Here is a 12,925-nt window from a genome sequence, read left to right as displayed (position 1 = left end):
GTTTACAAAGAGTGACAGTTTTGTCCACGCTTTCTGATTATCGTTGTTGTAACGTTTTGCGCATCCATCGACTGAAACATACATTATCTGAACTCTGTCTGTCTGTTTTCCACGTTGCTATTTTAAACAAACCATATTAACCAATAGATACGTCGTCATTCGAGATGGACCGCAGAGCAAGTGCGTACCGAACCGTACGGTTCGATTTTTTACTGAGAACCGTTGCACCCCTAATACATATATATCAGAGTCCTGATCGGGAGGTAAGGTCCGATTCCGATCGAGTCTGAAACCACGTGATCGGGACCGATTTTCGATCACGTGATCGGATCTGGACATCCCTACATTTTCAAACATTACTTGCAATAAAATAAATGTTAACAGAAATAAAATAAAATAATATGTATGTGTGTGTGTGTGTGTGTTTATTATATATTTATATACAGCTATGGAAAAAATTAAGAGACCACTCCAAGTTCAGAAATCAATGTTAAGTGTTCTCTTAATTTTTTCCATAGCTGTATATATATATATATATATATATATATATATATATATATATATATATATATATATATATATATATATATATATATATATATATATATATATATATATAGCTAAAAATTAAATAAAAATAATTCTCATTGGCTGCAGGATCAGCAGAGGCCAATCAGCTTATGCCATGTGGTAATTATGCCTACTTCATGAAATGGTCAATCTGTGTCTGTGTGTTTCAAGACTGAATAATAAACTATATATATATTATATAATAAACAGACTATATATTATGTAATCATAAAAACTATAATAGTATCTCAATTACACTAAAATAACACTGAAATACACAATAACACAGCTTTGTCAAAAAGTAAAAAGTAAAAAGGTAAACATAATACATTGAAACTCTAGTTAGGCAACAGTTCCTGTTGAGAACGGAGACAGAAAAAGAAAGCTTGGGTCATAAATCTAAAAGCTCTCAGTGACATGACGTGATTAGAGGCATCTCTAATGCGATATGGCTGCTCTGCTGTGCATTCATCATCATCATCTTCATCACACAGCCATATTAAAACGGTCTCAACAGTCATACGTCATTTCTCTGTAAAGAGATGTCAAACTAGGTTCAGAATGGATGTATAACCTATGGGTGGCATAATTATGGGGATTCTAAACATTTTTAGGCTGTTTGTGCCACTCAATGACACGTTACAGTGGTTTTACCACAATAAAGTGCCTAAAACCCCCCTGAATGTTGTTGAATGTGGCTCATCTAATCAGATTTTAGAGCTGCAGCTCTCTGTGTTTGCAACTGTACCACCTCAACACTCATGTTGTCAAACTCACTGTTCAAGGACTTGATGGCGCAGTGCTGCTTCTGGCCATCTGGTTCGAGCAGGGTTCCATGGAATACGCAGCCAAAGTGCCCTAGTACACACAAAGACAGGAAAAGATGCAGAGATTATTAGCACATCAATCTATCAAAGCGTTTTATGCCCGAGTGGAGTGTGGGCATAGCAGGTGCATATCGTGCCGAGTCCAAAAACAAGAACAATGGAGCATGAATATATTGTGCTGAGACCACAATTGAGCTGTTGCTCTCAAACTTTCTCTCTCTGAGTCTCTTCGTCTGACACAGTATGATTTTTTACTTTCTAAATCACAAAAAGTGACATGTAAACCCTACAGTATGGGGTTAATTTTAGTTTTTACTGTAAATTTGCTATTTTGCATTGCTGATTGTACACAATTGTTCAAAAGTTTGGGGTCAGTAAGATACAAATGTATTATATATATATTTATTTTATTTTTTTTAAGCAGTTCATTTATTTTTTAAGTAGTTATTTATTCAGCAAGGTTGCATTCAATTGATCAGTGACAGTAAAGATAAAAGAGTTCTATTTCAAATAAATGCTGTTCTTTTGAACTTTCTATTACGGAAGAGGATTAGGACCAAGCAATAATAAAAAATTAAAACCATCTCGAGATTAAAGTTGTTAAATTTCGAGAAAAAAGTCAAAATAAAATGTTGAGAATAAACTCATTAAATTACGAGAAAAATGTTGTTAAATTGAGAAAAAGTTGAGATAAAATGTTGAGAATAAACTCGTTAAATTAAGAGAAAAAAAGTTGTTAAATTTCGAGAAAAAAGTCGAAATAAAATGTTGAGAATAAACTCATCAAATTACGAGAAAAATGTTGTTAAATTGAGAAAAAGTTGAGATAAAATGTTGAGAATAAACTTGTTAAATTACGAGAAAAAAAGTTGTTAAATTACGAGAAAAAACATGTTAAATTTTGAGAAATAATTAAATTATGACTTTATTCTCAACATTTTATCTTGACTTTTTTTTTTTATTTAACGTCATTTTTCTCATAATTTAACGAATTTGTTCTCGTAATTTAACGACTTTTTTCTCGTAATTTAATGAGTTTATTCTCAACATTTTATTTCGACTTTTTTCTCAAAATTTAACAACGAGATGGTTTTATTTTTTTATTATTGCTTGGCCCTAATCCTCTTCCGTATTCTATTAATCAAAGAATTCAAAAAAAAAAAAAAAATCCTCGTTTCCACAAAAAGATTAACCAGTACAACTGTTTTCAACATTGATAATAAATGTTTGATGCAGAAAATTCAGCTTTGCATCACAGGAATAAATTATATTTTTAAATATATCCAAAAAGAAAACAGTTCTTTTAAATTGTATTATATTTAAGATTATTACTGTATTTTTGATCAAATAAACGCAGCCTTGGTGAGCATAAGATACTTCTTTAAAAAAACATTTTAAAATATACCTGGCAAGCAGAAATTAACGGGGTTCAAGCATTTTAAGGCCTTTAAGCACATGCTTAAAAAGATTTTTTGTTTTATTTAGAAAGCCTGTAGTCATCTTGATAATACATGGAAAAGACCATTTACAGCCAATACAGGCAATTTACAATAGGAAATATATTTTTTAAAGCTTTTTAACAGTTCAGTTGAGGTTGAGCCAAAAAGGACTTGACTAGTTCACCAAAGTTGTTTTTTGAAATAATCTCCAATATTTAAAGAATGATTTGATGGACAGAGGTGGTCCTAGAGGCAAAGTTGCTCAGAATGAGAAGTTCTACCATGTGCGCGTGAGTTTGGTGAAAGTATCTCATTCCGTTCACGAGTTATAGCCATTTTAGTAAAACTGGTTCCACTCACCTCAAACGTTTTGGTGGCCCTTAGTGACCGTGAATCAGAATTTCAACTTTTTTTGATAACTATTGACAATCAGACTCCGAAAAAATCTCGCTTCACTGGTTAGTTTCTGATTGAGCCAAAAACCTAGGACTAGTTTGCAAAAGTAGGTTTTTCAAAAAATTGTATGCATCTGTGCCTTGACCGTCCGTCCGTCCGGGTAAGCCTTTGAATGGTAGTACTAGTGTACATTATTATGGAAAAGTCTATAGTGTTACTGATCGCCATTCAAAAACATTACGTCTAATTGGTTGTAGCATGTCTGTAGCACAAATAGTGTGCAAGCTGCAAAGTTTAAAGGCCGGAACACACCAAGCCGACGGTCGGCCGTCGGGCAGTTTTTCTTCGTCGGCCGACTAAGTTTCCTCGGTGTGTTCTGCACCGTCGGCTGAAGTTGGTCCTCGTCGGCTTTGTTTCGGCCGATTCGAAATGTTGAATCGGCGTTGGACCTCGTCGGGCCGTCGGGCCATATGATCATTCTGATTGGCTGTTCAGCTAGCGAACCAGTGCATGAGAAAAGAAAAACGGAAGTGACGAAGCAAGTAAACGACGAAGTCAAGAGGGAACACACATTGTTTACCTTAGGTACGTGAAAGACATGGCTATCTGGAACGAGGCAAGTGAAGACGAATTGATCAACATGATCCAGGAAAGGCCGGGTTTGTATGACATTACGGAAAAATGTTATGTCAACCGTGTGCTGAAAGCTGAACTGTGGCGTGAGATCGAAAATAAACTCGTCATATCAGGTAAGATTTCCTTTTTGGCAATTGAGAAAGCTTGTTTGTAATTGTTCAATAGTCCATAGTAAAACTAATATAACCATTTTAGTGTTTTGTGTGTACCAAACTAAGTTTGTTTATGGAAACAGACAGTAATTAATATGTGCTGTGCTAGCATCTCATATTTCATAATAATATTAAAGTTAATCAAATTGTTAATAATATAATTAACAATACAGCAAAAAGTAACATTTGTTGGCATAACAAATACTCATTAAAGTGACAAAATAAGCAGCCATAACACTTAATGCTTACAAAATTTTACTTTGTCCCTCAGAAAAAGAGCTCAAGAAGCGGTGGGATTCATTGCGAACCCAATACATGCGTTATAAGAAACAAGGACCCTCAGGAAGTTCTGGAGCTCAGAAGACTGGCAGGCAGCAATGGATCCTGAACCGCCTGCAGTTTCTAGAGCCTCACACAAAAAGGAAGGAGAGCACTTCAAATCTAATGATCATGGTAAATAAACAAATATATTTATATTTATTTATTTATTTATTGTTTAATTTCAGAATAAAATAAACATTTTGCTTTTTGTAAGATGGCAAGTGCTTCTTTAAAAGAGTCTATTCACAAGTAACTCCGCATATTAAGTCAAGCCATTACATTAACTTGTCACATTTGTATCTTATGTTTTTTAAGGAACCTGCGGCTGATAGTGATTCCTGTTCACCCTCAGATGGTACCAACAGTGACACCTGGACTGGCACCCATGAAGACCCCAGCTTCAGTGATGCTGACCTACGGTCAAGTACACCCTTGGCTGAATCCACCATCTGTGGAACTGAGTCCACAGCCATGAGAAAGGACCATTTGCAAAGCTCCAACATAAAACCAAAGCCTCCAGGGAAGCGCAGGAAGATGCAAGACGAATCCTCCAGCGAGGAATCCACAAACTTGATGCGCACCATCGGCAAAACTCTGGAAAAGTTGGCATCACAGGAAAACACCAATGATGCCATCTCAGCTTACTGCAAAAATCTTGAACACAGAATGCGGAATTTGCCACCACATCTACTGCCACATTTCCAGCATGAGGTTGATAATTGCATTTTCAAATATTCAGTGGGCCACAACCATGCACTGGATGCATCTTCCAATCAGTATACACACTTGTAATTTTTTATGTAGCAAAATTGTAAACAGATATTGTAGCATTTAGTAAATATGTCACGCTTAGTTGTACGTTATATTAGAGTACTTATGCAAAGTTTATATTTCTGTACATTTTATTTATTTTAAATACCAACTGTTGATATTTTTCTGTAAATTACCTTAATGCTATTTTTGCACATTTGAAAATAAAACACTGACTTTGTGTAAAAGGTACTTCACTGTTCTTTATGTAAAAAAAAAATCACAAAACACAATGATGTAAAAATATAAACTTTATTTTGCAAATTCACACCATTGTTATAAAACATAAACCAAGGTCAAGGGGGAAAGAAACAAGTTTGCTACATGCTTATATTTTGCCCCACTGAAAGGGCACTGCACCGGTGTCCGAATTAAAGTACTGGCACAGTTTATCCCTGAGCTGTTTGGCGTGTGTTGTACTGTTGGTTGTGCGTGGCAGAGAGGCCTGCTGTAGGCCAGGGTCTTCTCTCCATCTTCCAGGGACAGTGTCATGATCTTGTTCTTCCTGGTCGATTCCTGCCATGTACACTTCACAGCACTCTTTGCGCAGAAAGTTGTGCAGAGCACAGCAAGACAAAACAATGTCCTCCACTTTGGCAGTGCTTTGAATATTAATGGTGGTTAGTAGGACGCGAAAACGATTTGCCAGGATGCCAAATGCATTTTCAACCACCCTTCGAGCTCGCGAAAGTCTGTAATTGAATATGCGTTGCTCTACAGACAGCTTGCGGTTCGGGTATGGCTTCATGAGGTATTCCTTTAAGGGGAATGCCTCATCAGCCACAATGCAGTAAGGGGCCAGCTGGTCTGATTCAGGAAGTGGTGCAGGTGCAGGAATGTTGGATGTTCTTTTCTCCAAGGCATCCTGCAATGAGCATCCCCCAAACACTCCACCATCTGAAATGCGCCCGTTGCAGCCCACATCAACATACAGAAATCTGTAGTTGCTGTCTACCAGTGCCATAAGCACTATTGAGAATGTATGCTTGTAGTTGAAGAATTTAGATCCAGATCCTGGAGGGGGACGAATGTTAATGTGCTTTCCATCCAGAGCACCCAGGCAATTTGGGAAATGCCACTGATTCTGGAATCCAACGGCTACTTGCTGCCACTCTTCCACTGTGTCTGGGCACTAAAAAACAATATAATTAAAAGAAATTAGTTTAACTCGTCAGACCATTAATAACTCAGTGATTTTGACATTCTTGAATTAACCCTGCAAAGCCCACTTCTGCAGAATTACAACATCACTTTCAAAAATTTAAAAAAAAAATGCCTGCAAATGTTTTTTTCTCTCAAGATCACATTTACATAGTTAATGGGTTCTATTGTTCGTCCTCACAATGCTATTGGGTTGAAGAAGTGTTTATAGGTCAGCATTAGGCTCTTTATGTTTTTGATGTGGGGGTGAGATGCCTGTTGGATTGTTCAGGGACAGGTATGAATGGTCTTGAATATGAACCTGTAAGTGCTCTGGGGGGATGAATGTGTTCTTTTAGTATGATAAGTAGAGAGCATAATAGGCCAGCCAGACTGTATTGTTTGAATGTAGTAGTGGAATTTTATTTGCATTGAAATTATAATTTGATGGATAATACTTAGATCTCTGCCCTCGACACATGGTCTACCATCCTGTCTATTCTTTCAGTTTATCTACTACAATATAAGACCCTAAAATTACCCTTATTAAAATGTAAAAAAACTGAAAAATCTTTAATTTCTACATCAGAGGCCTCCTAAAACAATATCTGAGAGATCAAAAAAATTGCTCATTTTTGGGCTAAAACAAAAAAACATTAAACAGATACATGTATACCTTTAGGTATTTCTCTTTTAAGACTTGGTAGATTGCTGCACAGGTTTCAGGGAACAAATTGCTGAATTGTGGACATTCCCACCCGGAATTGGTAAGAAAGGCTCTTGAAGCTTTCTCCTGCAAAGATTACAAACACATAACTCCACTATTAATTTTCCACACCTTTTACAGAGTCAAATCTAACACTTTTAATGCATTTGTACTACACTACATTAAAGCAAATATTTTTTTTATCAGTTATTAAAGACATTGTGCTACAAACAACCATAATAATGTTTTATACATTGTGTCTTTTTAAAGTAGGCTACAACTGGATACAAAATAATAAAATTCTTTTCACTTTTATAATGCTTCATAATACACCAAAATAAACACAACTGAAAAGGTGTTTTAATGAAATGTTCAAACAACGAATAACCTTACCTGTTGCCAAGAACCGTAGTGTAATCATCAGACGTTCCCCCACGGAGATACAATCCCGGTAGTTCGTGTTTGTTCTCTGTATGATTGGACTAATAAGTTCTTTTAACATGTGAAATTGAGTGGGAAAAAGCCGAGCGAAAATTTTTAAAACCACAAGTTTCCTGTAACTCGAGCTCTCGACACAGGTTCGGGAAAGCACCTTGGGCCTGTCTCTGGAGTATCCATGGTTTCACCCATTTAGTGCGCTTTCTCCGTATTTTTCTCATCCGCTTCTTCTTTTCCTCTTCCACAAGCAAAAGACCAAGGGCTGACAAAGCCAGTGCCATTTGCAACGTGTCGGACATTTTTGAAATAACACGAATCCGTATGTGATGAGCGAGAACTGGTTTTTCATGCACCTTTGTTTATGTTTTGTATCCCTGTAGCTCTTCCGGTCTCCCTAGCAACGAACCATAGCAACGAACACAAACTACTGCCACCTGCTGGCATGGAAAGGCATTTCATCTCACGCAGGCGCAGAACGGACGTGCTATTTGGCCGTCGGCTGTCGAACGTCGGCTTGGTGTGTCAGGGCAACTTTGGACCCAGACGCTGCCGACGCCAGCCGACGCCAGCCGACCCCGCAGTCTGCTTTCGTCGCCACTAGTTCGTCGCCGTCGGCTTGGTGTGTTCCGGCCTTAATAATTAAAGCTTTGTTAAATGCATGAGCTATAATTGTGAAACTTTGCAAAACAGACATAAAAGAATGATTGTACAAATGCTGTGAAATATGAACTTGAACAGAACGTCTGGAGGGCAGCGTGGTGTATAACTGAAAGATTAACCAATTACAAGTGTCTGGGCAGGGTATTCTCTCTAATGAGGGCATGGAGAACAGAGGGCAAGAGAGAGTCGGGTGTTGTGTTGAAATAATAGAGCGTGGAGTGCTGTAATCTCTCTCCAGCTCTGCTATCACGTCTTCCCAGATGGCAGCAGAGTCAGATTACCGGCAGGGAGCCCTGAGACGGCCCAACAATGAGCCTGGAATTTAACACGGGAACAAATCACCACACATGCCACCCCGAGCACCCCAACATACTCACATGCACGCACGGCCTCTTCCTCTCGCTCTATAAATCGTTTTGTGTCACATGCACAAACATAGGGACACACACACACACACACACACATACACAGGGCTTGGTTTTCCCACAGGGGTGATGGGTTTTAGGAGTATTGTGCAGGGGTTTGGGGAGAACTGGAGAGTGGTTTTCACCTGAGCGCCACAGTAAATATGATACACACATTCACACCCCCACTTCTGTAGTACAATAAGAGGACGGGCAATTTAACGTTCAAATGACCAACCTGCTGGGCTGATTGTCACAGTTTAACCTGTTAACTTTAACCACGTCTGAAACTGATTCCCTCTGCTAAATCCCTCATTACAGTGATCAGATTTCTTGTAATGCACCTTTTTCGCAAATGTGTTTTTAAGTTACAGTAACATTGCAAACTAGAATTTTGAGTCAATGACAAGTAAGTGTTCAAGAAAAAGGAAAAATATCTAGTTTAAAATGTGTATAGACTAAATGTGTGAGACTTACTGACCTTGACACAAATACAGCTTTTTCTTATTTTAAGCTTTTTCCCCCTGAATTTTGGTCGCACACCATGACTTATTAACGTTTTTCAAAAATTTTTTTACATAACTGCTTCACTGCTTATTTTCTAAGAAATATTAACAATAATAATATATATCATGCCAAACTATTCAAGAAGGTCTTCCTGGTTTTAAGAAAACCAGGAAGAGGCTTTTTTCTTCATTTAGATATCAGGACAGCTGACATTTTTAAATTTATACCCCTAAAAATATAAAAATTAATTTTAATTCATCAAAGTATTTAGGTGTGTTCAAGTAATATTATGTATAATTATTTTAATAAATTAACTCCAAATCCCCAAACGAAGTATGATCAATGGTAATAGTGCTGCTTACCAAGATGTAAAAGTAAACTACAGTTTGGGGACATTAAGATTAAAAAAAAAAAAAAAATTAATACAGCAAGGTCGCATTAAATTTACCAAAACATTTATAATGTTACAAAAGATTTCCGTTTCAAATAAATGCTTCTCTGTTGAACTTTGTTCAAAGAATCCTGAATAAAAAGTACCACCGTTTCCATAAAAATATTAAGCAGCACAACCGTTTTCAACATTGATAATAATAATAAATGTTTCTTTAGCAGCAAATCAGCATATTAGAATGATTTCTGAAGGATCATGTGACACTGAAGACTAGAGTAAATTCAGTTTTGCCATTACTGGAATACATTACATTTTAAAATGTATTAAGATGCAAACACAGTTATAAATGACTTCTTAAATGAATAAATGACTTCTTTCAAAAACATAAAAAAAAAAAAAAAATCTTACCAATCCCAACATCTTTAATATCAACAGCAGTCATGACCATCATTTTATCTCTAATATTTCGTCCCCTTGGATATATAATGTTCTATCTGACATTTTTGTCAACATTGAGTTATTCACATATTCTTATTCTGAGACAACTTATTTACATTATGTGATTTTTTAAAGTTGTGTACATTTGGGGACTTTTAATTTAGAAGACAAAAAGATTCTATCTACAAAGTCTAATGGAATGCAAAAACTCTGAAGCTCAATATCTCAAAACTGCTCAGAATGCAGATAGAACCTAATAATTCCAAGCTGGCGAATGTGTCCCCTCACCTCTCCCGATGATCTCATTCACATGTAAGAGCAGATCTTCCCGGGCGATGACCACGTGCTGCACTTCCTTCAGCAGCTCAGGGTGGAGGCTGCCCAGATCTATGGGTGCATTAGAGGACAACAGTGGAGATGCCAGATCCCCTTCCATCGGCCCCAGCATTGGGGACAGATCCACATGGGCATGTGCGTAGAGATGTGGCCGGCAGGACTCTGTCTGCGACAGAGGCAAGTTTTGGTCTGCAAGGCAATGGGGTCGAGAGGTCAAAAGTCAATGACTTGTTCGCAGAGGCCTGGGGTCACCTGAACAAAGCAGGGAAAGTCTGGGAGGCAGGGTGATTACACCAACTACAAAGAGCTGAGGAAATTCTAAACCCGGCTATACAGATGAGAGGGGATTTTTTTGTCTTTTCAGACAAAAAAAGGAGGCAGAGGCAAAGCAAGGGAGCATGTAATGTCTTCAGAGAGAGAGCAGAGAGAGCAGAGGGTAAGGTCAGAAAGCGTATGTGTTTGGAGAACTGGAAAAAAGTTGCCTTTCAGCGATGATCTAAGACCAGTCTTCACTATCCAGAGCCGTGAAGAGAAAAAAAGCACAGCTGGTCTGAGATCAGCAGATAAGGCAAACCTCCACCAGTGGTGTGTTTTGAGCGAGAGGCAGCAAAGCGTGAGAACATACCCTCAAGCAAAGTGGTTCTATAGTCCACCGACTCGTGAGAGACCATTTCATTAGTCGGACTGACACTCCTCGCGTTTGCCAACATGTCCAAGTGCGGAATGTGAGCCCGGCCGTCATACCAAACCATAGCCTTAGCTAAATCTACAACCAGAGAGAGACAGAGGGTGAGAGAGAGAGCAAGGAGAGATGAGAGAAAAAAGGGACAGATCGCTCCACCATTGACTTCAGCAGTGTCAACTCCCACAAACAAACCCAGAAACCACTCTCTTCCTTCATCTCACACTCTCATAGCATTCAAATTCAGTTCATTTCAAATAACCATCAGCAAGTTCAACATCCCTGCTCATGAGAGCAGCTGGAATCTATGAAAGCTTGTTTCCGACACTAAATTAAATAATTGTATTAAATAATTGTAAAATAATAGTAATTGCGACTTTTTATTCTGACTACTTTTCTCAGAATTGCTAGATATAAACTCATAATTGTGAGAAAAAGTCAATTGTGAGTTATAATGTCAGAATTGCGCATGATAAACTCGCAATTGCGGGATATCAACTCGCAGTTCTGACATTTTCTCGCAATTCTGACTTTATAACTTGCAATTCTGACTTTATATCTCGCAATTCTGACTTTAAATCTTGCAATTCTGACTTTATATCTCGCAATTCTGACTTTAAATCTTGCAATTCTGACTTTATAACTCGCAATTCTGACTTTAAATCTCGCAATTCTGACTTTAAACCTCGCAATTCTGACTTTAAATCTCGCAATTCTGACTTTATAACTCGCAATTCTGACATTATAACTCGCAATACTGACTTTATAACTCGCAATTCTGACTTTAAATCTCGCAATTCTGACTTTATAACTCGCAATTCTGACTTTATAACTCGCAATTCTGACTTTATATCTTGCAATTCTGACTTTAAATCTCGCAATTCTGACTTTATAACTCGCAATTCTGACTTTAAATCTCGCAATTCTGACTTTAAATCTCGCAATTCTGACTTTAAATCTCGCAATTCTGACTTTAAATCTCGCAATTCTGACTTTAAATCTCGCAATTCTGACTTTATAACTCGCAATTCTGACATTATAACTCGCAATACTGACTTTATAACTCGCAATTCTGACTTTAAATCTCGCAATTCTGACTTTATAACTCGCAATTCTGACTTTATAACTCGCAATTCTGACTTTATATCTCGCAATTCTGACTTTAAATCTCGCAATTCTGACTTTATAACTCGCAATTCTGACTTTAAATCTCGCAATTCTGACTTTAAATCTCGCAATTCTGACTTTAAATCTCGCAATTCTGACTTTAAATCTCGCAATTCTGACTTTATAACTTGCAATTCTGACTTTATAACTCGCAATTCTGACTTTAAATCTCGCAATTCTGACTTTAAATCTCGCAATTCTGACTTTATAACTTGCAATTCTGACTTTATATCTTGCAATTCTGACTTTAAATCTTGCAATTCTGACTTTAAATCTTGCAATTCTGACTTTATAACTCGCAATTCTGACTTTAAATCTCGCAATTCTGACTTTAAATCTCGCAATTCTGACTTTAAATCTCGCAATTCTGACTTTAAATCTCGCAATTCTGACTTTATAACTCGCAATACTGACTTTATAACTCGCAATTCTGACTTTAAATCTCGCAATTCTGACTTTATAACTCGCAATTCTGACTTTATAACTCGCAATTCTGACTTTATATCTCGCAATTCTGACTTTAAATCTCGCAATTCTGACTTTATAACTCGCAATTCTGACTTTATAACTCGCAATTCTGACTTTATAACTCGCAATTCTGACTTTAAATCTCGCAATTCTGACTTTAAATCTCGCAATTCTGACTTTATAACTTGCAATTCTGACTTTATAACTCGCAATTCTGACTTTAAATCTCGCAATTCTGACTTTAAATCTCGCAATTCTGACTTTAAATCTCGCAATTCTGACTTTATAACTCGCAATTCTGACATTATAACTCGCAATACTGACTTTATAATTCGCAATTCTGACTTTATAACTCACAATTACGAGTCATATCATGGAATTCTGAGAAAAAAGTCAAAATTCCCTTTTTATTTTTTTAATTAGTGGCAGAAACAAGC

At 37.1% G+C, this 12,925-nt stretch overlaps 2 protein-coding genes across 5 annotated transcripts in view; one reads left to right on the top strand and one right to left on the bottom strand.

Moving 5' to 3' along the window:
• met (MET proto-oncogene, receptor tyrosine kinase) overlaps window positions 1-12,925 on the bottom strand; it is a 71,443-nt gene that overhangs the window by 9,387 nt on the left and 49,131 nt on the right. For 3 of the 4 annotated variants that reach the window (XM_067380505.1, XM_067380504.1, XM_067380503.1), the window contains exons 14-16: window positions 10,797-10,937; window positions 10,124-10,360; window positions 1,348-1,428 (exon numbers count right to left, since the gene is read on the bottom strand). In XM_067380505.1, coding sequence (XP_067236606.1) covers window positions 1,348-1,428; window positions 10,124-10,360; window positions 10,797-10,937 — 459 coding nt within the window. The remainder of the gene's footprint in view (window positions 1-1,347; window positions 1,429-10,123; window positions 10,361-10,796; window positions 10,938-12,925) is intronic. The other variant, XM_067380506.1, reaches the window with a different exon arrangement.
• LOC137015431 (transcription factor Adf-1-like) lies at window positions 2,522-5,436 on the top strand. Its single transcript, XM_067380392.1, has 3 exons — window positions 2,522-3,981; window positions 4,292-4,473; window positions 4,657-5,436. The coding sequence occupies exons 1-3, from the start codon at window positions 3,831-3,833 to the stop codon at window positions 5,131-5,133; spliced, it is 810 nt and encodes a 269-aa protein (XP_067236493.1). The 5' UTR covers window positions 2,522-3,830; the 3' UTR covers window positions 5,134-5,436.

This window comes from Chanodichthys erythropterus, chromosome 24, assembly GCF_024489055.1.
Source record: "Chanodichthys erythropterus isolate Z2021 chromosome 24, ASM2448905v1, whole genome shotgun sequence".
Classification (NCBI taxonomy): domain Eukaryota; kingdom Metazoa; phylum Chordata; class Actinopteri; order Cypriniformes; family Xenocyprididae; genus Chanodichthys; species Chanodichthys erythropterus.
Note: the sequence above shows the minus strand (reverse complement) of the source record. Positions and strands in the feature narration are given on the sequence as shown.